The sequence below is a fragment of the Coenobita brevimanus genome, chromosome 69, assembly GCF_032717465.1.
Source record: "Coenobita brevimanus isolate Jiangsu-jjx chromosome 69, ASM3271746v2, whole genome shotgun sequence".
NCBI classification, from domain to species: domain Eukaryota; kingdom Metazoa; phylum Arthropoda; class Malacostraca; order Decapoda; family Coenobitidae; genus Coenobita; species Coenobita brevimanus.
In genome coordinates, this window is record NC_137022.1 from 23,748,755 (window position 1) to 23,773,131 (window position 24,377).

At 40.3% G+C, this 24,377-nt stretch overlaps 2 protein-coding genes across 2 annotated transcripts in view; one reads left to right on the top strand and one right to left on the bottom strand.

Annotated features, from left to right (window-relative positions):
- csul (protein arginine N-methyltransferase 5) overlaps positions 1–398 on the bottom strand; it is a 53,294-nt gene extending 52,896 nt beyond the window's left edge. Inside the window, exon 1 of the mRNA XM_080277390.1 lies at positions 313–398. Coding sequence (XP_080133516.1) covers positions 313–398 — 86 coding nt within the window. The remainder of the gene's footprint in view (positions 1–312) is intronic.
- A 401-nt stretch (positions 399–799) lies between these two features.
- The window catches only part of LOC145406189 (protein phosphatase 1 regulatory subunit 36-like), a 32,763-nt gene continuing 9,185 nt past the window's right edge, over positions 800–24,377 (top strand). The window contains exons 1-4 of the mRNA XM_080277385.1: positions 800–876; positions 4,340–4,426; positions 7,266–7,446; positions 24,358–24,377. The exon at positions 24,358–24,377 is cut by the window's right edge and continues 82 nt beyond it. Coding sequence (XP_080133511.1) covers positions 800–876; positions 4,340–4,426; positions 7,266–7,446; positions 24,358–24,377 — 365 coding nt within the window. The remainder of the gene's footprint in view (positions 877–4,339; positions 4,427–7,265; positions 7,447–24,357) is intronic.

Genomic DNA, 24,377 nt, shown 5'->3' on the forward strand with positions numbered 1-24,377 from the left:
CTAGAAGAAAAAATGACAGGAATTAGGAAAAAAAAAAAAAAAAAACAGGCTGCATGCCTTAACCAACCAGTACTGTGATTGTAAATGTTCCGTTTGTAAACCATGTAAATAGCAAGAAATATCCACATGACACGTAAACTCAAAGAACATGTTCGAAAATACCAACCACATGAGTAATGCTCATCCGTATAATCACATGAAACATTCACACCATACACTGCATGTCCCAATAACGACCATAAAATTACAATTTCGTGATTATAAACATCCAAGTTTAATCCTAGACCTTAAAAATGTCCTTAGAGTACTTACCCAGCTCTTGACGACTCTTGCAGACTGTCACTAAGCTCATAAACATTAGAGTACTCCAAGCCACACGAGACACGAGTGCCCGCCATGGCTGTAAACAAAGCCTTGAAGCTCAGAGGATAGCTTTTACCGTATTGATCAAGAATTTTGTTATGTGAAAACGAGTCTTACGTAATTCCTTGAAAAAAATCCGGATCATTGTAAAATTAGAACGATGAAGTTGTTGGGTAAGCAAAGAAAATTGTAATTAAACTAGATCCCTGTTGAAAATGCAAATTTCAATGCTGCATCATTAATTCATTAAAATATACCATCTTTAAATTATAGTAACATTAGACACTCACATTGTTACAAAATTGCAGTTTTATATAAATAGAGTAATGTAAGGTACAAAGGTTGAATAAGCTATATATAAAAAAATATTTTCAATATTGAATGCAACGTTGTCATGGTGATCAGCGCGTTCCTCTGACGTTGCGTGAATTACGCTATGAATATTGAAGCAAAACAGCCCAGATCCAAAAGTTGGGTATGGAATGAGCATCGTGGTGAACTAGTGAAGATCAGGTAGGCCTATAATTCATTATATGATACCAAACTGTGGATGCTGCCTCTAAGCTTGATTTGTAATTAAAGTTGAAATTTATTATTAATTCTTTTCCTTCTTTCCTATTTTGCTATTAGCTATATTTCAAGCACAACAGAAACCTATTCATACTATTTTAATTGAAGGGATAATCAAACTTCCCGCCAAGGAAGATATTCACATGGAAAACGACGGTAAATAAGGGGATCTTATTGATTTCATGCTAAGTTTCCAAAACAATTTAGAATTGCTATTTTTTCTCAATAAAATGTAACGTAATTATCACTGTGATAACTTTTAAAAGTTGAGGAAAAGCGTCATATTGAATATATCAACTAATTTTACATGCAAACCGTGAAGCAACCACCCTCAATATCGGACTTTTAAGTTAATTCGGCTCCAAAATCAGTCCATCATTAAATTATAACATACATGATATTTCCTCAGAGTCTGGGTGTAATGAACTTGCAGTTTTCAAAGCTAATCCCTGTCATAAAATTGTCATCATTAATTGGTGGGATCTCTCCTGCAATTATTTTGACCGAACACACTGCCGATGTTCTTCCTAACAGCGAACAAGCATATAATGATAATTTCTTGTTGTAATTTAAAGAATTAAAAGGATACGCGGAGGTATCATCAATGGGTTGTTTGTGCAGCACACTGATTCAAATTTTTGCCTTCTAAAATCGCTGAAAGTTGTCTAACACGTTTCATCATCATTATCATCATCATCATGAGGTGGAGGGGGAAAGAGGGAGGGGGAGGCCGAGGATGAGATGGAGAGATGGGGTGGAGAGGTATATGAGAGAGGGGGGTGTGAGTTGGGAGCAGGGAAGTGAAATGGCGGGGGACAGGGCGACTTGGAGGCGATTTGTTTGTGGCCACCCCAAACGGGATTGAGGCGTCTGGCAATAGATAGATAGATAGATAGATCATCATCATCATCATCAACATCCAAATTTCAACATTTATAGTGCCTGTTTGTCATGATGTAAAATAGGCTAAAGAGCAAGTAGCCTATATATTTTATACTTTTTTACTGCACGAGTCAGCAGCCTACTTCAAATATTCTACTCTTGTTAAATTCCCAGTCTTCCGCGTTGGTGTGTTTGCATTCCAATCACCAGTTGTACAGTAATGCGGGATGAAAAGGAACAATGGAAAAACAGACCCCATAGTCTCACAAACTCCGGTTCTTCCATTTGCGAGCAAAATGCACTAACCAATGTACCACCTTTTTTTTTTCCCCTCATAATATAACACCACTGTGTGTGTGTGTGTGTGTGTGTGTGTGTGTGTGTGTGTGTGTGTGTGTGTGTGTGTGTGTGTGTGTGAATGTGTGTGTGTGTGTGTGTGTGTGTGTGTGTGTGTGTGTGTGTGTGTGTGTGTGTGTGTGTGAATGTGTGTGTGTGTGTGTGTGTGTGTGTGTGTGTGTGTGTGTGTGTGTGTGTGTGTGTGTGTGTGTGTGTGTGTGTGTGTGTGTGTGTGTGTGTGTGTGTGTGTGTGTGTTTGTGTATGCTGTTTTTTTTTATTTTTAAATTTACTGTAAATGATGTTAGCATGGAGTGTTGGGAGCCTCCTTAGTCTACGAGAATATGCTCCTGAACGTAATACATCCAGTTTGCCTCGGAGCTTTCGTAACACTTCTTCCCTAGCTATTTATTCTGCACATTACTCTTCAGTATTGATGCAAACCGTGTTGATGTTAAAGCGATCTAAATAACATGTAGGAGAAAACGATATGAGAAATTCCGTGATCTGATGCCTATTCCCTCCAGTTCTGCACAAGCTGTTAAATCCCTTTCTCCAATCCCCTTAGCCGCGCTACATCTGGCCTTGATCCTCTATTGACTCGCAGGATGAAGATTCGAACTCTAAGGAATTTCGTAGGCTCGTAGCACCTCTTCCTCAGCGACTTTTCCTGTTGTATGATATTTATGCAAACTACTGTATGTCAATATTAAAACGATATGTACTGACGTCAAGAATGAATTTGATAATGGATTCCTAGAGCCAGGCATCAAAGACTTTATGGCACTATTTCAAGGCAAAGATGTATGACTAGCAAAGGAATAGAAAAGGGAAAGGAGACATACTCGTAGAAGTTGTTTTTGGCAATAGGAGTGGTGTTGGCGTGGAAGTGGTGTTGGCGTGGAAGTGGTGTTGGCGTGGAAGTAGTGTTGGCGTGGAAGTTGTGTTGGCGTGGAAGTGGTCTTGGCGTAGAAGTGGTCTTGGTGTTGACGTGGTCCTGGTGTGTAAGTGGTCTTGGGCATAGAGGTGGTCTTTGCGTAGAAGTTGTCTCGGCATTGACATGTTCCTGGCGTTTAAGTGTTCTTGGCGTAGAGGTGGTCTTGGTGTTGAAGTGGTCTTTGCGTAGAAGTGGTCTTGGTGTTGAAGGGATCTTGGCATTCAAATGGTCTTGGTGTTGAAGTGGTCTTGGCATTGAAGTGGTTTTGTCACTTAAGCGGCTTGGTTATGATGCTGCTTGATTGATATGTTGGTTGAAAAGCTTGGCCCAGGGAGGAAAGGTGGACGTCAATGGGAGGTCTTTACACTGTTCATGCCACGAAACCACGTCTAACCTGAAAGGAGGAGATGGAAAATATGCAGGAAGAAACACGGAAGTATCAAGAAGGGAGGTAAGACTGAGAAGAAGAGGACACTAAAGAGAGAAAGATTGGAGACAACAAGGCCCCTTCTAGTCGCCTCTTACGACAAGAAGGGATACTGGGGAAGTATTGTTTCCTCTGCCCAGGGGAATAGGGTTCAAGAGAATATCAAGGTGTAATAGGCGCACACACACACACACACACACACACACACACACACACACACACACACACACACACACGTTACGTATGGTTTAGGTTGGGTGTGGTTTGGTGATGGTAGTGAGGATTTGGTTAAGTTCTTTCTGAGGCTTGAACCTTTTAATTTTCCATATATATATTTTTTTATTGTGATCCATTTTAATTCTAACATCCATTAAAAAAAAAATTCTTCTCTGTTCCCCCCACTCCAAAATCTCCCTCCCTCAGTGGTTCCCCATGACTATCACGTGGAAGGGAGGGGGAGGGGGTCGTAACTCAAAGAAATGATTCCAGAGAAAAATTGATGTCGAAATCAAATGATCCCAGCTGATGTATAGTTCCATAGGTGACGCTTGCTTTATTTATTTATTTCTCTATCGTCCTTTGTTAGTTCGGAGCCCAGGACGTGTTACAGTATTATTGGCGGCGACTGTACATAATATTTTTCGTATCTGTGTGATGTTTGCTTTATTTTTTTTAGTTTTTACTCGGTCTCTTTCTATTAAAGGTCGAAATAATAAACTGTCCATATATTGGTGATGTTTCTTTATTTCCTATGTTATAGTGTTTATTTATTTATCTACTTATGGCTTATTTATTGATTGATTTACATATTTATTCTCTACTTCAGACAGGACGGTCGGCCGGCGAGTCCCTCCGCCTCTTCGTCCACCTCCCGTCGCCTTTCTCTCCAGCCTGGCCACAAGCACATCAACAAGTAGGTTCTCTGTCTGTCTGTCTGTCTGTCTGTCTGTCTCAAAAATGTGCATACCGAGATAACCCCAGAAAATTTGAAACGACAGGGTTGCATCACCGTTTGGTAAATTTATACTTCCAGTTCGGGTTAATCTTACATATACCACGAGATTTTATATTTATTCTAGAGGGTAATGCGAAGCTGAGTGACAAAGTGCAAAAAATGTAATCTATCTATCTATCTATCTATTGCCAGACGCCTCAATCCCGTTTGGGGTGGCCACAAACAAATCGCCTCCAAGTCGCCCTGTCCCCCGCCATTTCACTGCCCTGCACCCAACTCACATCCCCCTCTCTCATATACCTCTCCACCCCATCCCTCCATCTCATCCTCGGCCTCCCCCTCCCTCTTCCCCCCTCCACCTCACTCACATACACTCTCTTCGTCAGTCTTTCACCCTCCATCCTCTCCACATGGCCAAACCACCTCAGTCTGTTCCTCATAACGCTCCCTATCACATCCACATCAACACCACAACGTTCCTTTATATCCTCATTCGTCAGCCTATCTCTCCATGTGACTCCACAGGTTCCTCTTAAATAACTCATTTCCACTGCTCTCACTCTTGACTTGTGTCCTTCCAACAACGTCCAAGCTTCACTACCGTACGTTAGAGTTGGTATCACAATACTGTCATGTAGTAACTTTTTCACTTCCATGCTCACTTCCCTGTTTCTTATCACTGCTTTCAAGGAACCAGCAACACTTTCTTCCCTGCTGTACCCTTTCAAGCACTTCACCCTCCAAACCTCCATCCTTACTCATCACACTACCCAAGTACTTAAACGTACTCACATTTTCCAATTCCTCACCATCCAACCTCGCTGTACATTCACTGACTTCACCTCTCTCGAAGACCATCACTTTACTCTTCCCTACATTCACCTTCAGATTCCGTTTCTTACACACTCTCCCAAACTCATCCACCAAGCCTTGCAGCTCCCCTTCATCTTCACTCAACAACACAGTATCATCTGCAAACAACAGTACAGGAAGTTTCCAAACACTATCCTCTCTCACCAGGGCCACTCCAACATCCACTACCCTACCTTGTACCTCTTTTATTACCCCATCCATGTACAGATTGAATAACCATGGAGACATGACACATCCCTGTTTCAACCCAACTTTCAAAGAGAAAAATTCACTTAGTTCACCATCCACACGCACTGCAGCCTTCGCACCATCGAACATACTCTTCACAGCATTCAACAACTTCCCATCTACTCCATATATTCTTAACACTTTCCACAATCCTTGTCTATCCACCCTGTCATATGCTTTCTCCAAATCTATGAAAGCCGCATACAACTTCTTTCCCTTCTCTAGAAACTTTTCCACCAAAGATCTAAGAATGAATATCTGATCTACACAACCTCTTCCCTTCCTAAAGCCTCCCTGTTCTTCTCCAACTAATTTCTCTGTTCTTTCTCTAACTCTGTCAATAAGTATCCTACCATACACTTTTCCTATTATACTAAGAAGACAAATGCCCCTATGATTACCACACACTTCTTTTTCCCCTTTTCCTTTGTACAAGGGAATAATTATACCTGACTTCCAATCCTCCGGGACTCTACCTTCCTCCCAGGCTAATCTGCACATCTTCCACATCCATTCTACTACTATCTCTCCCCCATGCTTCAGCATTTCACCACACACTCCATCAATTCCCGGGGCTTTCCCAGATTTAACTTTCTTCATTGCTTCCACAACTTCTATCCTACTGATTTCTTCCTGTCTTCTCACCTCCCTCCTTCTCCCAGCCATTCCCCAGCCACTTATACTCGCATTACTTCCATCCTCTACGTTCAACAATTCCTTAAAGTGTTCTCTCCATCTGCTCACTTTTTCTCCCTTCTCCACTAGTAATCTACCATTTTTATCTTTCACTCCCCTGCTAACTTCACTTCCACCCTGTCTTACTCTTTTCACCTCTTTCCAGAACAAAAAATGTAATCATACTTGAAATTATCTGAAATATAAAGAACTGTAGTACTGTGATCTCCACCAACGAAAACTGGAGGAGGTTATGTATTCACAACTGTTTGTCTGTTTGTCCACAAGATATTTCAAATGTTACTGATGGATTTTAATGAAATTTTGAGGATATGCGAGTCATGGGCCAAAGAAGAGTTGATTAAATTTTGGTGGTGATCTGAGTTCCAGCCCCGGGTTAGGACTGTTTTTCGTTTATTTGTCCTTAAGATATCTCAAAAAGTTACTGATATATTTCAACGATTTTTTTTTTTTTTTAAATATGTGGGTCATGGGCCAAGGAAGATTTGATTGAATTTTGGTGGTGATCTGAGTTGTCTGGTATAGGTGTTGGCGGAGGCATGCGCTCTCTGAATGCTGTCTACATGTCTCTGCTACAGTGATATCAGGCAGTCAGCCGTAAAGGAGGGAGGGCATCTCAACCCCTTTATATTCATCACGTATTTTTAACTGTAACTTTGCTGTCTTTAGACGATTCTATTTAGATTTGGAAAGACCTTTCGAAATGGGAGAGGTAAATACAAGATTCATGAACTATATTAATTCAAGAGATCTGTATTGGGCTTAATAAAAGAGTGCGGAGGTAGCAAGGTAAATAAGTCACCAAATTACAGGAGTTAACCAGGAAAATTAAAAACAGACTACAGGTATTTTTTGTGGCTAATATCAGACAGATTTAGTGTCGGGAAGTCTTAGCAATTATATGATTAGACATAAAGTAAAAAAAAAAAAATCTAATTTAAGATGTTAATTGAAATAAACAGGGAGGTGAAGCATGACAGTTATCCACCTGCCCCGACAGAGAGCTACTGGCCTCGAAGCGTCTGGTGGAGAGTGAGTGGGGTGGGCTGGACGCAGAGGAGTGGGAGAGCCAGCCCGAGGCCCATGTTACCCTCGACCAGTGTATTCGAGTGGCACTTCACCTCCAAGCCGCCCAGACGCCACTATCACCCCTATACCTCAAGGTGGTCAAGTTGCCGAAGGTTAGTGCACCAAAAATTTAAATCAGACTTGGCTTTAATCTGTGTATGTAAGTGTTTCTCTCTCTCTCTCTCTCTCTCTCTCTCTCTCTCTCTCTCTCTCTCTCTCTCGTAGGTTAAGGAAGCTCCCTAACACCTTTTCCTAAGCGATTCATTTTGCTTATTGCACCTACTGTCCTATTCTGTTATATAAATCCTTGTAACATTGCCATACTCTACATAAATAAGGTTTAAAAGGATACTAATCAGCCGTATCCAAAAATAAATCGGTAAGGAAGAGGTGTTAGGGAATAGGGAGCCTCCTTACCCAAAGAGAATACGGGTCTGGCTCGTGTTCGCGTCGGGTGAGAAAACTCCCTAACACTTCTTCCTTGGAGATTTAGTTTTGGATGTGACTGGTTAATGTCCTTTTGTACGTTATTTATGGAGGGTATATGGATATTAGAAGGATTTATATAATACACAAGAGGATAGTAAGGTGTAATAAACAAAATAAATCGCTAAGGAAGAGGTGCTGGGGAACTTCCTCAACCAAAAAGAATACCAGCCTTAGTCACCCTTACAGCTCATGGTGACTTGAAATGCAGTGAGCCTTGAGCATTATGTGGGAGTGAGTCTCCTTAGTTTCTAGTCAAATTCACCCTCCAATCCGACTACACTTGACCATCGCTAAGCTGGAAATGGGATTGGGATTTTTGGCATGTGAGAAAAAATGCCGTATAATCCTACTCAAACCCACTGACATGTCATAAATTACACCCCGCTATGCCATCACCCCGGTCCTGAATGAGGCGGGCCTTGTATGTGTTAACTATGGACGGTGGTTATTAGCATCGGAATAGTGATATGTGAAGTTATGTGACACGTAGGAGATTAACTTGGATGTATTTTTGTTTCAGTCAAAATAAATGAACCTTCCGACTGAGTGTCTGGTAGGGATGTATGCAGGCGAGAGAACTGTTGTAGTAATAACGTAGTTGCAACCCCAAGCACACCTGAGTATGAGCCCAGTAGATTGCAGACCGAAAGTGATCATTTCTGCAATCTACCATCCTGCTTTTGGGGACAGAGAAAAGTTGAGGGACGTTTGTATAACCGGACAGCTCCACCGTCCAGTCATGTCAGTGCCACAACACGAAGGCGCCCCTCTCCAGCACCCAGGAGGGAAGGTAAGGTGGGGAAGTGCCTGACGATTAGCTACACCGTCAGACTGGGTTAGAGCGCACGACAAAGCCTCTAGACGGGGGATGACCTTGGCGCGAAATGTGAGTTAGTTAAATCTCCACACTCTCACTCAGCCTTCTTTGCACTCACTACTGCATCCCAACAGTTGATTCTTGTTTCTTGTGTGTGTGTGTGTGTGTGTGTGTGTGTGTGTGTGTGTGTGTGTGTGTGTGTGTGGTCCAGTTTTTCTGTACCCGTATTTCGTGTCTTGCGAGGACGTGTAAATCAACGTTACCAATTCCCGTAGACGAAGTCGAGGACCTTGGGCGATTGAACCAGACACAAAGTTTTCTGTCCGTCCGTCTGTCCACCTTTTCATCCGCGCTCCACAGGCCGGATCGATTTTGACGACTGAAGTGTCAAGTGAAGCCTCTCAAGCCGACGATGTGCCCTGACTTTAGTGGTCGTCACGCTCATGTCGGTTCCAACGTCACTGACAAAAACGAAAACAAGAATCAAGGTTTTAATGTAACTTCCATATACACAGGAATATAACCATAAAACAGAAATAATTGGAATGGGCGTTCAAAATCCAGTAATTTATGTTCTCATCACAATTTTGATACAGTCCACTGGAAATAGGGAAACTTAAAAAAAAAAATATGAATACACTCCTATGTTGCTACCTCATTAAGCCGTGGAGGTAGACAGAGAGGCAGGTAGTCTGGGAGGTGGGCTGGGATGAAGGTAGGAAAGCTAGACAGGGAGGGTGCTAGGCAAGTAGATAGGTACTGTATGTATTAATGTCTGTATACATGTACAGTATATATGTAGGCAGGTAGGTTGGTACGTAGACAGGTAGGTTGGTAGGTAAGCAGGTACGAAGGCAGGTAAGTAGGTAGGTAGGTAGGTACTGTATGTAAGTATGTAGGTAGGTAAGGAGGGAGGAGGGGAGGGAGGCAGAAAGGCAGGCAGACAGGTAGTAGGTAAGGATTTAGGCAGGGAGACATGGTAGGTAGGAAGGCAGGCAGCTAGGTAAAATAAAGAGAAGAAATGCAGACCAATCCTTTTCACGCGAAAGGATTGACTTCCTCCTCAATACCTTTCGGGGAAAAGATCACGTATTCTAGCAGAGTGGTTGCAAAACAGATCATCGCAGGACAAAATATCCCCTATACACGACAAGGATCATACGAGACTAGGGCAGGGGGGAAAACAGACATTCAGTACGTCAACCCTGCATCATTTTCTGTTTGCACTAACATAATCAGACGTAAAAAAGCAGACGATATAAAAATGTCTGCTTTTTTGCGTCTGTTTACTGCATGGCTAGTTACTAAAGCCAGGAAACACTTAAAAAAAAAAGTTTGCAGAATTCACACCAACACACTGAGCCGTTTCCCTGATTTCCGCCACACACAAGGTAGGGCGGCAAAAGGTACAAGTTCCCCAGTAAATGGCACCTTATTTCACACACTCTTGTCCATTTCTTTAAGGAGGGGGGTCTTGGGGAATTATGAATTGGTATGTGAATGGCATCCTTTAAATAAGCTTGTGGCAAAGGGGAGATTTCCTTTCCGTAGTCACTAACCCCCTTCAAGTTTGTGTGATGAGAGTGAGGTGGATGAGATGAATGTGTTGTGTGCGAGGGGTAGTGTTATTTATAGTGTGTTGTGAGAGTGAGGCCAGTGTGTTGTGATGTGAAAGGTTAGAAGTATCGTGAGGGCAGAGTGTGTTGTGGTATGAGGGAATGCATGATGGTGAAGGTAGAATGTGCTGAGAGTGTGTTGGGAGAGTGAGGTGCATGAGGTGACTGTGTAAAGAGAGGCTGCATTATGGTTAGGACAGTGTGTGTGTGTGTGTGTGTGTGTGTGTGTGTGTGTGTGTGTGTGTGTGTGTGTGTGTGTGTGTGTGTGTGTGTGTGTGTGTCTGTGTTTGTGTGTCAAGCAATGAAGCTGACAAAGAGACAAACAGACCAGCACAAAAGACTATAACAAGCGAAAGAACCCAAGCAAGCAAAGGACAGGAGTTTGTGTTTAGTTAGGCTTGGAAACCGGCTCGGAAAGTTAGGGTGGAAGCTGGAACCAAGCGTGACATCCTGAACATATATTTTTTTATTGTTTTTAGTTGGAGAGTAGTTTTTAGAGGCTTTTATTTTTATTTTTTATTTATTTATTTTAAGAGAGTGATGCTGGAAATTACTTTGTCCGATACTTAGTTTGGGAAATATTTTAGGTGTATTTATTGGACTGATAGCTTGTTTATTATCACTATCAAGGACGTTACAATCATCTTCTTCAGTATCATCATCATCATCATCATCATCATCAATATTGTCATCAGCATTAATATCATAATTGCTGTCATCACCCTCATCCTCATCATCTTCATCATCACCATCATCATCATCATCATCATCATCATCATCACCATCATCAGAATCGTTATCAGTATCATCATGTCAAGCACTTCGGCCCGATGACTTTTTTTATTTTAGTCTGCACCACCAAACGATTTTGTGTGTGTGTGTGTGTGTGTGTGTGTGTGTTCTTACCTAATTGTTCTTACCTAATTGTATCTTTACAGGAATGAGTCAAGCTCGTATTGTCCCGTGTCTTAGACCATATTTATCGTACATATCCTTACATTTGTGAATTGTTTTGGCACACACTATTTCATTCGGTAGAGCATTCCATTGATCAATTGCTCTGTTTGGGAAACTGAATTTCCTTACGTCTTTATCACCTCTCTTCTTATGCAGTTTTTTGCAGTGTCCTCTTGCTGATGCTTCTCCATATGTTAAGTAATCATTTATGTCTATTTTCTCCTTTCCTGATATGCACTTATATAGCATTATCATGTCACCTCTTTTCCTTCTCTCCTGTGGTGTTGGTAGATTCAGTTTATTTAGTCTTTCTTCGTAGCTTAGGTCCCTTAAGCTTGGTATCCATCTTGTAGCGGCCCTTTGAACTTTTTCAATCTTGTCTATATGTTTTTTGAGATGAGGACTCCAGACTACTGATGCATATTCCAGGGTTGGTCTAATGAATGATGTTATTATCCTTCTTAGCATGTCTTCATTTATGTATGTGAATGCTATTCTCATATTTGCAAGCAGTGTATACATGTTCCGTACCTTCTCGCTGATGTGGTCAGCCGGAGATAGTCTGTTATTGATAATCACACCTAGGTCTTTCTCTCTTTCTGATGTGTATAGGGTTTTATTTCCTAACTTATAATCCCAATCAGGTCTTTTTCCACTTTTACCAAACTTGATTACATGACACTTGTCCACATTGAATTCCATTTGCCATGTACTACTCCATTCATGAAGTTTATTTAATTCTTCTTGTAGCTCCCTACAAGAGTCTGTGCTAGTAATTCTCCTTTGTATTTTTGCATCATCTGCAAACATATTCAAATAGCTCTCATTTCCAGTGTTACTGTTTATATCATTTATGTACACTAGAAACATGATTGGTGCCAGCACCGAACCCTGTGGTACTCCACTAGTCACTTCTTTCCATGATGAGTAGTTTCCTCTTAGTACTGTCCTCATTTCTCTTTTTATGAGAAAGTCTTGCATCCAACAAAACAGTTTGCCTCGAATTCCTCCTTGATGGTACAGCTTCCATAAAAGTCTTTGGTGTGGTACTGTGTCAAAAGCTTTCTTGAAATCTAAATAGATACTGTCCACCCATCCTTCCCTTTCCTGTATTGTGTTTGTTACTCTGTCATAGTAGCTCAACAGATTAGTAACACATGATTTTCCTTTTCTGAAGCCAAACTGTCTTTCTGTTATCATACTGTGTTCTTCTAGATGATTTACCCAAGCTTTTCTTATAAGTTTTTCTAATACCTTGCTTACAACACTGGTCAGTGATACTGGTCGGTAGCTGAGAGGATTTTGTCTATTTCCTTTCTTGAATAAGGGGACTATATTTGCTTTTTTCCAAATGTCAGGTAGTTTCCCTTGACTCAAGGATTTCTTGAAAATTAAAAATAATGGTTTACTTAACTCCTTTGCACATTCTCGTAACACCCAACATGAAATTTCATCAGGACCACTTGCTTTTCCTCTGTCTAATCTACTTAACTCCTCCTGTATTACTTTTTCTGCTATTTGTATATCTGGTAGTATGTGTGGACATGCGTGTTCCACATATTCCCTCTCAAATTTTTTTCTTCAATAAAAACTAATTGGAAATTCTTATTTAGTGCTTCACAAATATCTTTCTCTTGTGTATAAGTGATTCCCTCGTCCGTGATGGATTGTATTATATCTTTTACTTTGGTTTTGCTTCTGATATAGCTGTAAAACAGCTTTGGTTGATCACTACTTTTATTTATTATATCCTCCTCAAACTGTTTTTGGGCTTCCCTCCTTATTCTTGTATAGTCGTTTCTTTCCTGTTTGTAATTATTATACGCCCTTTCACTATTGTGTCTTCTGTATCTATTCCACAACAAATCTCTTCTTTCTTTTGATTTTTTACATTCTGTATTGAACCATTTCTGTATTTTCTTATCTACTTCTTTGTGCTGTGGGATGTACTTCTGGACTCCTATTTCATAAAATTCACAAAACTTTTTATATACAGCATTTAAATCTTGTCCTCTAAGCTCATTTTCCCAATCAACTTCTAAGAAATACTTCTTTAGGTCTTGATAATTTCCCTTTTTATAGTTTAGTCTCTTTTTGTAACTGTCATTGCTGTTTACTATGTCATATGCTATCCTGAAGTTATAATTTAGTACTGCATGATCGCTTTTGCCGAGTGGAGGGTGATATATTAAACTGTCAATGTCATTTTCTTGCCTAGTAAATATTAGATCTAGCACTGAAGGTACATCAAGTCCTCTTTTTCTAGTGGTTTCCCTCACATGTTGCGTTAAGAAAAACTCTTGTACGAGATCCAGGAGCTTTTGGTCCCAACAGCTTTCTTGGCTATTTATATCTAGAGTACCGGGTATTCCAATTTATATTTGTATTGAAGTCCCCAGTTAGTATAATTCTTTCCGATTTCTCTTCCATTTTATGTAGCAATGATCTTATACTCTGAATTGTACTCTCTGCCAGGTCCTCATATTCGTCTCTTTCCCATGTGTTTGATCTGGGTGGCATATACAAATTGGCTACAATTACTTTACCTTCAGATGTGTCGATCTCTACTGCAATCAGTTCTACTTGTGATGGTATATCTAGGTTTATTTCCTTGACTTTTAGATTTTTCTTAGTTAATATTATAATTCCTCCTCCTTTTTTTAAATTTCTGTCTCTTCTCCATATATTGTATTCCTCTAAGTTTAGTATGTCATTGGATATCCTTGGTGTTAATTTTGTCTCAGTTAGGCATATTATTTGTGGTTCATTTTCTCTGACATAATCATTCATCTCTAGTAATTTAGATACCATTCCATCCACATTTGAGTACATCAACTTTTTCATCTTGTTTATATACTTGTCATGACATGGTTCTACTAACTTCCTCCTTTTTCTTCCATCCTGTTTGTGTACCACTTTCGTACCTGCAATCCTATTACTTTGTAAAAAAAATTTCTTCTTGTCCTCTTCTGATCTTCCCTCATTTTTTGTTTTTGCTTCCTCCCTTTTCTCTTTCAGTAATTCCAGTTCCTCTTGTGTTAGGCATCTTTTTATCCATACATTTTTGAACTCCTCTTTTTCCATAAGATTCTTTGCATTTTTTAGTATCTCTTCCACAGTGTTTACACTCTGGAAAGTCACCTTTAGAGGTCTTGTCTTGCTTTTCTCGTATTTCCCTAACCTTTTGTGTTCCTCTATGTCTTTACTACAGATTTCCTCTGATACTTCTTTCAGTAAGCTCATTACATTTGCCATCTCCTTTTTGTCTCTAGTGATTTTGTTTTTAATTTCTTCCTCTTCTATACCAGTGATTACTATTGATTTATTTATTTCTACTGAATCTCTGACTAACTTTGGATTGTTTTGGATTATTCTTTTCACTTCCTTTTTAATGTTTTTTCCCTCCACCCTTGTTTCTAAGTCTTTCTTTACTTTTACCATTTCAGCATACGTGGTTTCTACATCATTTTGTGTGTGTGTGTGTGTGTGTGTGTGTGTGTGTGTGTGTGTGTGTGTGTGTGTGTTATGTGGTCAAAATGGCGACATGGTGACAGACAGTGAGTGCAGAATTTCTCCCAGTTCAACATTCCTTAGCATTATCATTCTGGATTATCGGGGTCATTGTGAGGTCATATCAGATCAGGTCAGAGTGTGTTGAGAGGTAAGGTCATAGGTCACGGTGTCTTATTTTGTACGATGACATGGGATTGTGTCTATAAATTTTAAGTTTACGTGGTACATAAGATTAATTGTGTATAATTTAGTCTTATAATATTCAACTCCCATACACCCCACAAGTAAACCATACTCTGTTCACTTCAGTTAGGCATAAAATTGTCATCTCTCCATCTTGAATGCTGAGTTACAACAGTAGATTAACACTAGAATACGATGCTAGTCACCAAGTGCAACAGAAAGAACGTGGAACCACAGTATTGTCTTTCTGCAGTTGAGTTACATGAAATAAGCTGCGAAAGGACGAAAATTCGGGGCAATTAAAAGTGAATGATCTATAGTTACTAAGGACTAGTAGGGAAAGAATGCAGCGCCGTAGTTTTGTCTTAGTCTGCCATTGAGCTACAAGAAATAGGTTGCAAAGGGGCGAAAATCTCCACCAGGCTAAGGTGAACGAACTATAAAGTGAATATTAGAGTGACCAAATTACGGAAAAGGAAACTATTTGTGATTTTAATTGAATTTGTTTGGATGTATGTTTTCTCACTCATATACCTATCACACATTGTGCAGTCAAGTTAGAATGAAAATTATGTCCTCCTCCTCCTTCTCCTCCTCCTCCTCCTCCTCCTCCTCATCATCATCATCATCATCATCATCATCATCATCATCATCATCCCTCCCTTTTTTCCTGCCTGCTGTTGGTGTGAGGTAGGGCACAGAGAGTCAGGAAAAGGAAAGAATATGGCAGTGGGAGAACTAATCAGTAGCATGTCCTATGTAATGGGCCACACACAAATTCATGCACCATTTAAGCCCCCGGAATCCTGACGTCACCTGATACAATATACAAAAATAAATAGATAAATAAATAAATAAAAGTCATAGTTAAAATTCCATGTATATACGGATGGTCCCACTCATGCAGCCACCAAACATACTGATATTAATTTAGAATGAATAGGTCCAGCTGAAGTGTGAGAATACGAAGTGCAAAATAGTCTACAGTAATATATAACTTGTGGAGAGGTGACTGCCGTAATAATTGGTTAAGATTCTTTTCGGTGCTGCGGACGGACGCCTTTATGTGGTGACACGGGTACAACTGGGCGGCTCAAGTGTCCCTCAAACTTCTTCCCTATCCTCCGAAAGGAAGATGGTGACTGCAGAAGAGGATCCTAAGCCACCAGTTTACCGGGTTCACGTCTCAGATGAACTCAGGAAAAAAAAAAAAAAGGTAACAGCAACAATCTTTATAAATGAGGCCCATGGTGACAAACAGTGTGCAGAATTATTCCAACACCACCAGCAATAACAATAACAAGATCCTTTACACCAACGCCATTATGGGCAGAATTTTCAACATTTAATACCTCCTCCACCACCACCACCAACAATAACAACAGCAATAGCAAAATCTCTAATAAATGCGGCCGGTTATGACTTCCAGTGAGTGCAGAATAGTTCCCCAGGTCACCATTCGTCATTATAAGCCTGGGTCACTGGGGACATCACTGCCAACTAACCATTTGTCTCTTTTTGCACAGAACACCACTGTCTCGGGGGACACTGCTTCATTTGGCCATCCAGCGTTTTATACTTCTATCTCTGCTTTGTGTGTGCTAGGGGAGGGGATGAGTGTGGGGGGTTTGAGTGTGTGTGTGGGAGGGGGGTGTTTACCAGCCGCGATAACGAAGCTGGTATTGTTTTCAGTCTGTCTGTCTGTTTGTCTGTGTCTCTGTTAGCATGATAACTTCACAACTGGTCAGGATATCATCACAAAATTTTACAGGTGTGTAGTAGGAAAAAAAAGTCGATCAAGGTGAAAGTTGGTCAAGGTCTGTGTGTTTGTTACCACAATAACTTCGCAACCGCTCAAGATATCATCACAAAATTTTACAGGTGTGTATATAGTAAGCATGAAAATCCCTTACATGTATTGTTTTTAGTTTGTCTGTGTGTCTGTGCAACTGTTCAAGACATCATCACAAAATTTTACAGATGTGTAGTAGGGATGAAAATCTCCTACGAGTTCGAAATTGGTGAAAGTAGGTCAAAGTCTGTGTGTCTTTTACCACGATAACTTCGCAACCGCTCAATATATCATCACAAAATTTTACAGGTGTGAAGTAGGGATGAAAATCTACGGGTTCGAAATAGGTTAAAGTAGGTCAAGGTCAAGGTCATATTTCGACCCGTGCTATACATGTATCGGCTCGCGGCTTTTGTGATTCCACCCTTGAGGGGGCCTCTAGTTTGTGCATGTGTGTGTGTGTGTGTGTGTGTGTGTGTGTGTGTGTGTGTGTGTGTGTGTGTGTGTGTGTGTGTGCGTGCGTGCGTGCGTGCGTGCGCGTGCGTGCGCGCGCGCGCTGTTTAAAAAGAATGATATTGATACACGGTTTCTTCATAGTCTGCAGCCGAAGAATGAAAATATACATATTAAGAATGCCTACTTACGTGATGTGAATGTTGTATGATTCTTAAGGGCTTATTGGTTTTGTGTGTGTGTGTGTGTGTGTGTGTGTGTGTGTGTGTGTGTGTGTGTGTGTGTGTGTGTGTGTGTGAAAGGGAGGAACAGGAAGCCATTGTTTTCCTGTGATGCACGGAAATTGCAGTGAAAAAAAAAAAGTGAAACTAGTTACTGCAGCATCAGCAGCCTGCAAACGATGTGCTAAGCGGAGAGAGAGAGAGAGAGAGAGAGAGAGGGAGAGAGAGAGTTCAGTTAGCAAAAGCAATATCGTAACCAATTTTCTTTTTAATTAACCCTGTTACCACAAGGATATATATTTTTCATTTTGCTGTAGTTACTTTCAGACGATTTTATTAAGTTTTGGGGGGATTTTTCGAGTTAGGTAAAAAAAAATAGACACTTAGGGGCGAAGGGGGATTTTTTTTTAACCCTATCAATCCGATGACCCATTTTTGAACTTCTTACTATATTCAGACGATTTTTCTTCCACTTTAGATTTTTTGAGCTGGAAGGGTTAGATCCAGACTTCATTAACCTCTTTAATACTTGAAATCGTCCTCAAACTGAATGAAATCGTCTGTAATGAGAAAGAATAAAGTGTGAAGATAAGTCGTTGGATTGAAAGGGTTAAGCTTGTAGGCGATTCCCTGCTGTAATTTTGTTTTGGTTTTGCAGGAAAGACAAAGAGTAATATTTCTTCATATATTTCATCCTGCATAAAGGAACATTACACTCCTTTCATCTTAATCTGGTCCATAATTTCGTCTTTTTGTAGCTTATTTAACGTAGCTAAATGACAATAAATAAATTAATAAATGAATAAAGAAAGATACCACGGCTCTACATCATTTCCATAGCACTTCTTCGTGACTAGCACCTCATTCTAGTGTTAATCTATTGTCACAACTCGGGATTTAGGATAGAGATTTCACTTTTAGGCCAGGTCAGTTTAAAAGGAGTATAGTTACGAGTGGAAATTATCGAGCCATTATTTTTATTATACAGGAACGGCGAAGAAAAACGTGCAGAAATTTCCTATGATTCTTGTTTTTCCTGCACTTAAGAATCGGAGTTACGAGGAGGAAATTTATCGTAAGTTTGATTTTTTAATATGGGCGTAAGATTGTATGGCTGGGGAGGATACGTTCGTTTCATTTTCTTTGGACCGATAATTATGGAACTCTTGCGTAATATTTTGAAATCGCATCCCTGGCTTCCTGAAATTATTGATCAGTGTCTTAATGCGTAATGGAGGGTGGTGGCTGTGTTGTGGGTAGAGAGGTTGTTACTGAGTAGGGACAGACACGCATGGAGGTTGTTTATTTCCGGAGGTCCCCGTCACACCATAGATATATACAGTAGTTGCATCCGTCACATCATCGATAGATAGATAGATGCATCTGTCACATCATAGATATATAGATAAATAAATCAATCAATAGATAGGTAGACAAATAGACAGATAGGTAGGTAGGTACGTAGGTAGGTAGGCAAACAGTCAGATAGATAGATAGACAGATAGACAGATATATAGAAAGATAGATAGATAGGTAGGTAGAAAGGCAGATAAGCAGATAGACTGACAGATAGATAAATAGATAGATAGACTCAAGTTATGGTTATGCACAACCGGGTACAAAAGTTAACCTAATATTTCACCTCTACTGCCTTTCACTTTCCTCTCCACGTTAATATTCCAAAGCAGAAAGAGGCATGATATACTTCTCTACCTATTATTTCACCCCTTTTGCATCTCACTTTCCTCTGCTGGCTAATATTCCTGAACTGAGAGAGGCTTGGTATGCTTCTCTGCCCATAGGTGATTCTCTTTGATATGATGCGTCATGGAGGACAGTGACGGACGTGTCCCAAATGTGAGGTTGACGCAGTGGGAGAGTAGACGAATTTTTGTCCTTGATTGTACATGTGAGGAGTGAGAGAGAGAGAGAGAGAGAGAGAGAGAGAGAGAGAGAGAGAGAGAGAGAGAGAGAGAGAGAGAGAGAGAGAGAGAGAGAGAGAGAGAGAGAGAGAGAGAGAAAACGATATCCACCACAAAGACCATAAATATACATCATCAGACTGAAAGGGTTAATGCCCGAGTATTGCAGTAGCGGCCTTAGATAACACCCTATCAGTTTCTTATCACCGGAGCCAATCAGACAGCCGATCAGAGCGCTCTCCTTAGCACTTCCGGCAGCTGTACTAACACTCGGGGACAAAGATCATCAGAGAGAGAGAGAGAGAGAGTATATATGAAGTACAGATATCAGGAGACTTGTTGACCCATGACGAGGTTATCTGTTAGGAAAAAAAACTATCACTACTAAGACCTAAGCAACGTGTAAGAGAAAAGGAAAGACAAGATGAAGGCTCTCCCCAACCCACCACATCACCCGGGTAATCCGCCGAGAAAAAGCAACAATACCATGCTTGTCAGAAGGAACAAAGCGTGGAATTTTTATGGGAGACGCAGAAGAGGAACAACTGTGCACTGTGCAGTATCTAGTGTACAGATCTGTAAAACGAAGGGTGTGCACAGTTCTCGATTGTTCTTATTCTTAAACAAACGTCTCCCAGTCGCCAGCATACACTTCAGTTTGTAAATAGACAATACTCAGTTATAGCCTGTTGTCTTTAAATATTTGTCTAGCAGAATTTTAAACGTATCAAGAGTTTTTGCCCTAAATTTTGTTGCTGGTAACCCATTTCATCGTTTCCATTACGCGAATATTAATGTAGTTTTTTCCCCATCTCTTGCATTTGGTTCATTCCCTTATTCTTAGTTGCAGTATCACTCTGTATTTTGAACTTATTATGGGGAAGAGAGAGAGAGAGAGAGAGAGAGAGATTTTCCGGGTTTTTACAGTAGTGTGTGGAGTGAGGATATTGCCTGCTTATGTAACACACGCTCTGTAATTATGTGCCTCGTATGATGATGGTTTAGCCAGAGAGAGAGAGAGAGAGAGAGAGAGAGAGAGAGGGAGAAGCGAGACTGAAGGAGAAAGGAGGAGGATGGAGGAAAGGAGGAGGCTTAAGATAAATGCCTACAGACTACACGAATGTCACTAAAGCAGATGATCAGTTTTTCCAAGTCCCAACCTTCCCCCAGAATACGATCCGCCAGGGCTGGTGTTACGATCGAACGTATGCAATTTATTCTGAACTAATGTCATGTGATTTATTTAGTTCAGAAAATTATGTCCTGCTAAAGAGTTAAAAGCAAGCTCATACAAACCTTTTACCATGATAATTGAACTTCACGTATAATATTCTCGTAAATGCTGGATATATTTATTTATCTGGTAATACCTCTGTGTAGCCAAAGAGTTTAAAATTTGAAATACTTCTTTATCGTTCCCATCGCTCTCTCATTCGATTTTGTTGTCCTCTCTGGATATTTACGCATCTATCACGTCTCTTTCATATTGCTGCTTCAGTTATTTCATTTTCACCCATTCCTATGTACTCTTATAATTATTTCCTATTCCATTATTATTCCCTCCCATAGTCATTTTTGTGGCTTCTTTGTATTGTCATCCATCTGTTCCATCCTTGATTTATTTCTCTTCATTTTTGTTCATATTTTGGCTTGGAATCTCTTTCTATCCTTCATCTGCTTACCCTCAGTCTCTTCCATAGCCTAGGTAGAGAATTATTCTTTGTATCGCTTACATCCATTCCATGCGTCACTTATTTCCATCCTTTTCCTTCGTGGTTTGTCTCTCTTCATTTTTTTTTCCTATACATTATAGAGAACATATTTATATTGTTTTGCATGCAGTTCATTCTTTGTTAATTCTTCTCAGTACCTTTCCATATCTATCCATGTAACTTTGTATCCCTTTGCATCTGTTCCATCCTTTGCTAGTTCCTCTCAGTTGTTTTCTTCATCTCTCCCTAAAAGATTCGTATCACTCTGCATCTTTTTCATACTTCACTTATTTCCCTTCATCCCCTTCCACATCTACCCCCAAAATATAACTTTGTATCACTCTGTATCCATTTCATCCCTCACTCATTTACCTTCATTCCATTCCACACCTGTCCCTAAAATGTCTGCATACATTCCATTCTTTGCTCTCCCCCCCACCATTCCCATCCATACTTGTCCCTAAAACATAACTTTGTATCACTCCATATCTGTTCCATCCTTCACTTATTTCCATCCATATCTCTCCCTAGAATGTAACTTTGTATGGTTCTGCATTCATTCTATATTTTACTTTTTTGCTCCCTTTCCTTTCCATATCTGTCCCTAAAATATAACTTTGTATCACTCAGCATCCATTACATCCTTTGCTTATTCTCCTCCAGTCCCTTCCATACCTCCCCCTAATTCAGTGATAGGGGTCATTGGCCTGTTCCCCCAATAATTAGGGAGGGGACAGTGATGCCAGGGATATCCAATTATACTGTTAATGATGTTACCTCCCACCTGGGGACTGGTAATGTGGCCCGTGAGAGATGGGGAGGGAATGGAGGTCAAGTTTTTGTTTTCATGGGAATGTGGGTGATAGCATGGTTCTCTGGCATTTTTTTTTTCCTGCATAGACCTTTGACTTAATGCTGCCAGGATCAGATAATGTACTCAATCAATAAATTTTCCTGTGTATTAATATAACCTAAGTGGTAACGTGGCCAGTCAGAGAAAGGAAGGTAAAGGAAGTCAGATTTTGTTTAGGCTGGAATATAGGTGACTGAGATGCTTCTTTAAGTTTTTCCTTTTTATTTTTCCTGTTTTTGCATATTTTCACTTATTTCTTGGCCATTTTTAAAAATTCTGTTTTATGTTGTTCGTGTATTTCATATATGTTACAGGTAGATGATGCTGTGGTGCTTGCTAGTAGGGAACATAAACTTCGTGGAGTAGTTCGGAATTGTGTGAATGTCTGGGAGCAACGAAGCCTGAAAATAGCTAAATGTGGATAAAAGTAAAGTGATGGTTGTTGAGAGAGAAGGTTTAGCGTTTACTATGATGGTGAATGGGGAGAGACTGGGAACGGTGAAACACACTTATATGAAGTGACAGAAAAGGTAGGTATATGAGTTTAGGAGATGGTACATAGAGTGGCTCAAGGAAATAAGGTGGGCGGTACTACGAAAACCTAACCCATTTCAATCCAGTTACGAATATTATGCTCTATTCTGGCTATTTTTAATTAATTTTCTATACACTTTTCGAAATGGAGGGATTAGACATACCCTTCAATAACACCCCCAGTACTGTGGCGCTCTCCTAAACTAAATAAATCGTCTAGAAACAGCAAAAGTAAGAGAGAAAATGTATCAGACCAAAGAGGTTAACTCAGAATACAGGTTTGAGTACCGGGGCAGTTAAGTGGGAGAGAGACATTGTAATGGCATGAGTAGTAAAAGCTAAGATGAGAGCAGTAGAGGTGGTACTGTGAAGGAATGTATATGGTTTGCGTAGGCTGGATAGGGTAAGAAATAGAGGGAGTCGTAAGAGATGTGAACAAAGAAAGTTTGTCGGTGGAAAAGAAGAAGAAAGTGTGTGTCAGTGGAGCGGTCAGACGATTTTTCACACAGACAGACAGACAGACAGACAGACACACACACACACACACACACACACACACACACACACACACACACACTCTCTCTCTCTCTCTCTCTCTCTCTCTCTCTCAACGCAGTGAATCTTGCAACCCCCGACAAAAGACAACAGGAAATCTCTTTGCTCATTTTTACGGCACTCCGGCTAACCAACCAAGCTTTCCTGATATATGGGAAAGAAGGATACGATCTCATATTTTTAGAAGTGGGGTGAGGGGGGGAAGGGATTGAGAGAGGGAGAGGGGATGGAAAGGGAAGGAGAGGGACTGAGAAAGTGAGGAGGAAGGGATAAGAAGGGGAGGTAAAAAGGAAGAAGAAAATGATCCTCTCTCTCTCTCTCTCCATGTCCTTTAATCCATTCTTGATCAACACATCCCTATTATTATACATGTGTCCGTTTTTTAGTCCTGTATGTAGATAGTATTGATGTTTGGTGGTGTACACATAATAACCACAGGTGTTGGTAGAAGCAGGTGTTGGCAGAAGTAGGTGTTGGCAGAAGCAGGTGCTGGCAGGTACAAGTGTGTGGTTTGTTGTAGCACCTGTCCAGCCGCCACGACACCTGTGCAGTACCTTGTTCTTTCATCGTCCCTAAGACCAGCACACCTTACCTGCCCACCTACCTACAGACCAAGTGCTTACCTATGTGAAAGTTACGTGTCTGTCTACCTGTATACCTTCCCGCCTATACATTTACCTGCTTACCAACCTCTGCCTACAAAACTACTTACCTACCTACGAATCTCTCTCTCCCTCCCTCCCTCTCTCTCTCTCTCTCTCTCTCTCTCTCTTAGTAAAGGTATTACTGTCATCATCATCATCATCACCATCAGCATCACCATTTCTTACTAACAAAACTGAAGCGAGTAAGGTTTAGGAATCATCATCATCATCATTATCATCATGATCATCATCATGATCATCATCATCATCATCATTCTCTTAATCCTAGTCTCTTTAGGTGAGTATGATTCACAAATCATACTCATCCTCATCCTCATCATGATCATCCTAACTTTAGGTTGATAAGACAAAAAAGAAAAATAAGTTATATATATATATATATATATATATATATATATATATATATATATATATATATATATATATATATATATATATATATATATATATATATATATATATATATATTTGGGATTACTCTTTTATTAACTGCGACTGTCGGCAAGTGAGATAAAGGATAAGCCTCTATTCTGTAAAGGAAAATGTAACTATATCCGAAATTCAAGTGCTGCTTTTGTTGTTGTTGATGCCATTGTTGCCCCAAGTTCATCTGAAACGCAAACCTAGTGGACTGCATAAGAAAAACAAAAATGGATTGATATTCAGACTTCTTATATCACGTCGAGAGAGAGAGAGAGAGAGAGAGAGAGAGAGAGAGGTAACTGCTCCTGATTTTCGGCAGGTGACGGAGCTGCTGAAGGG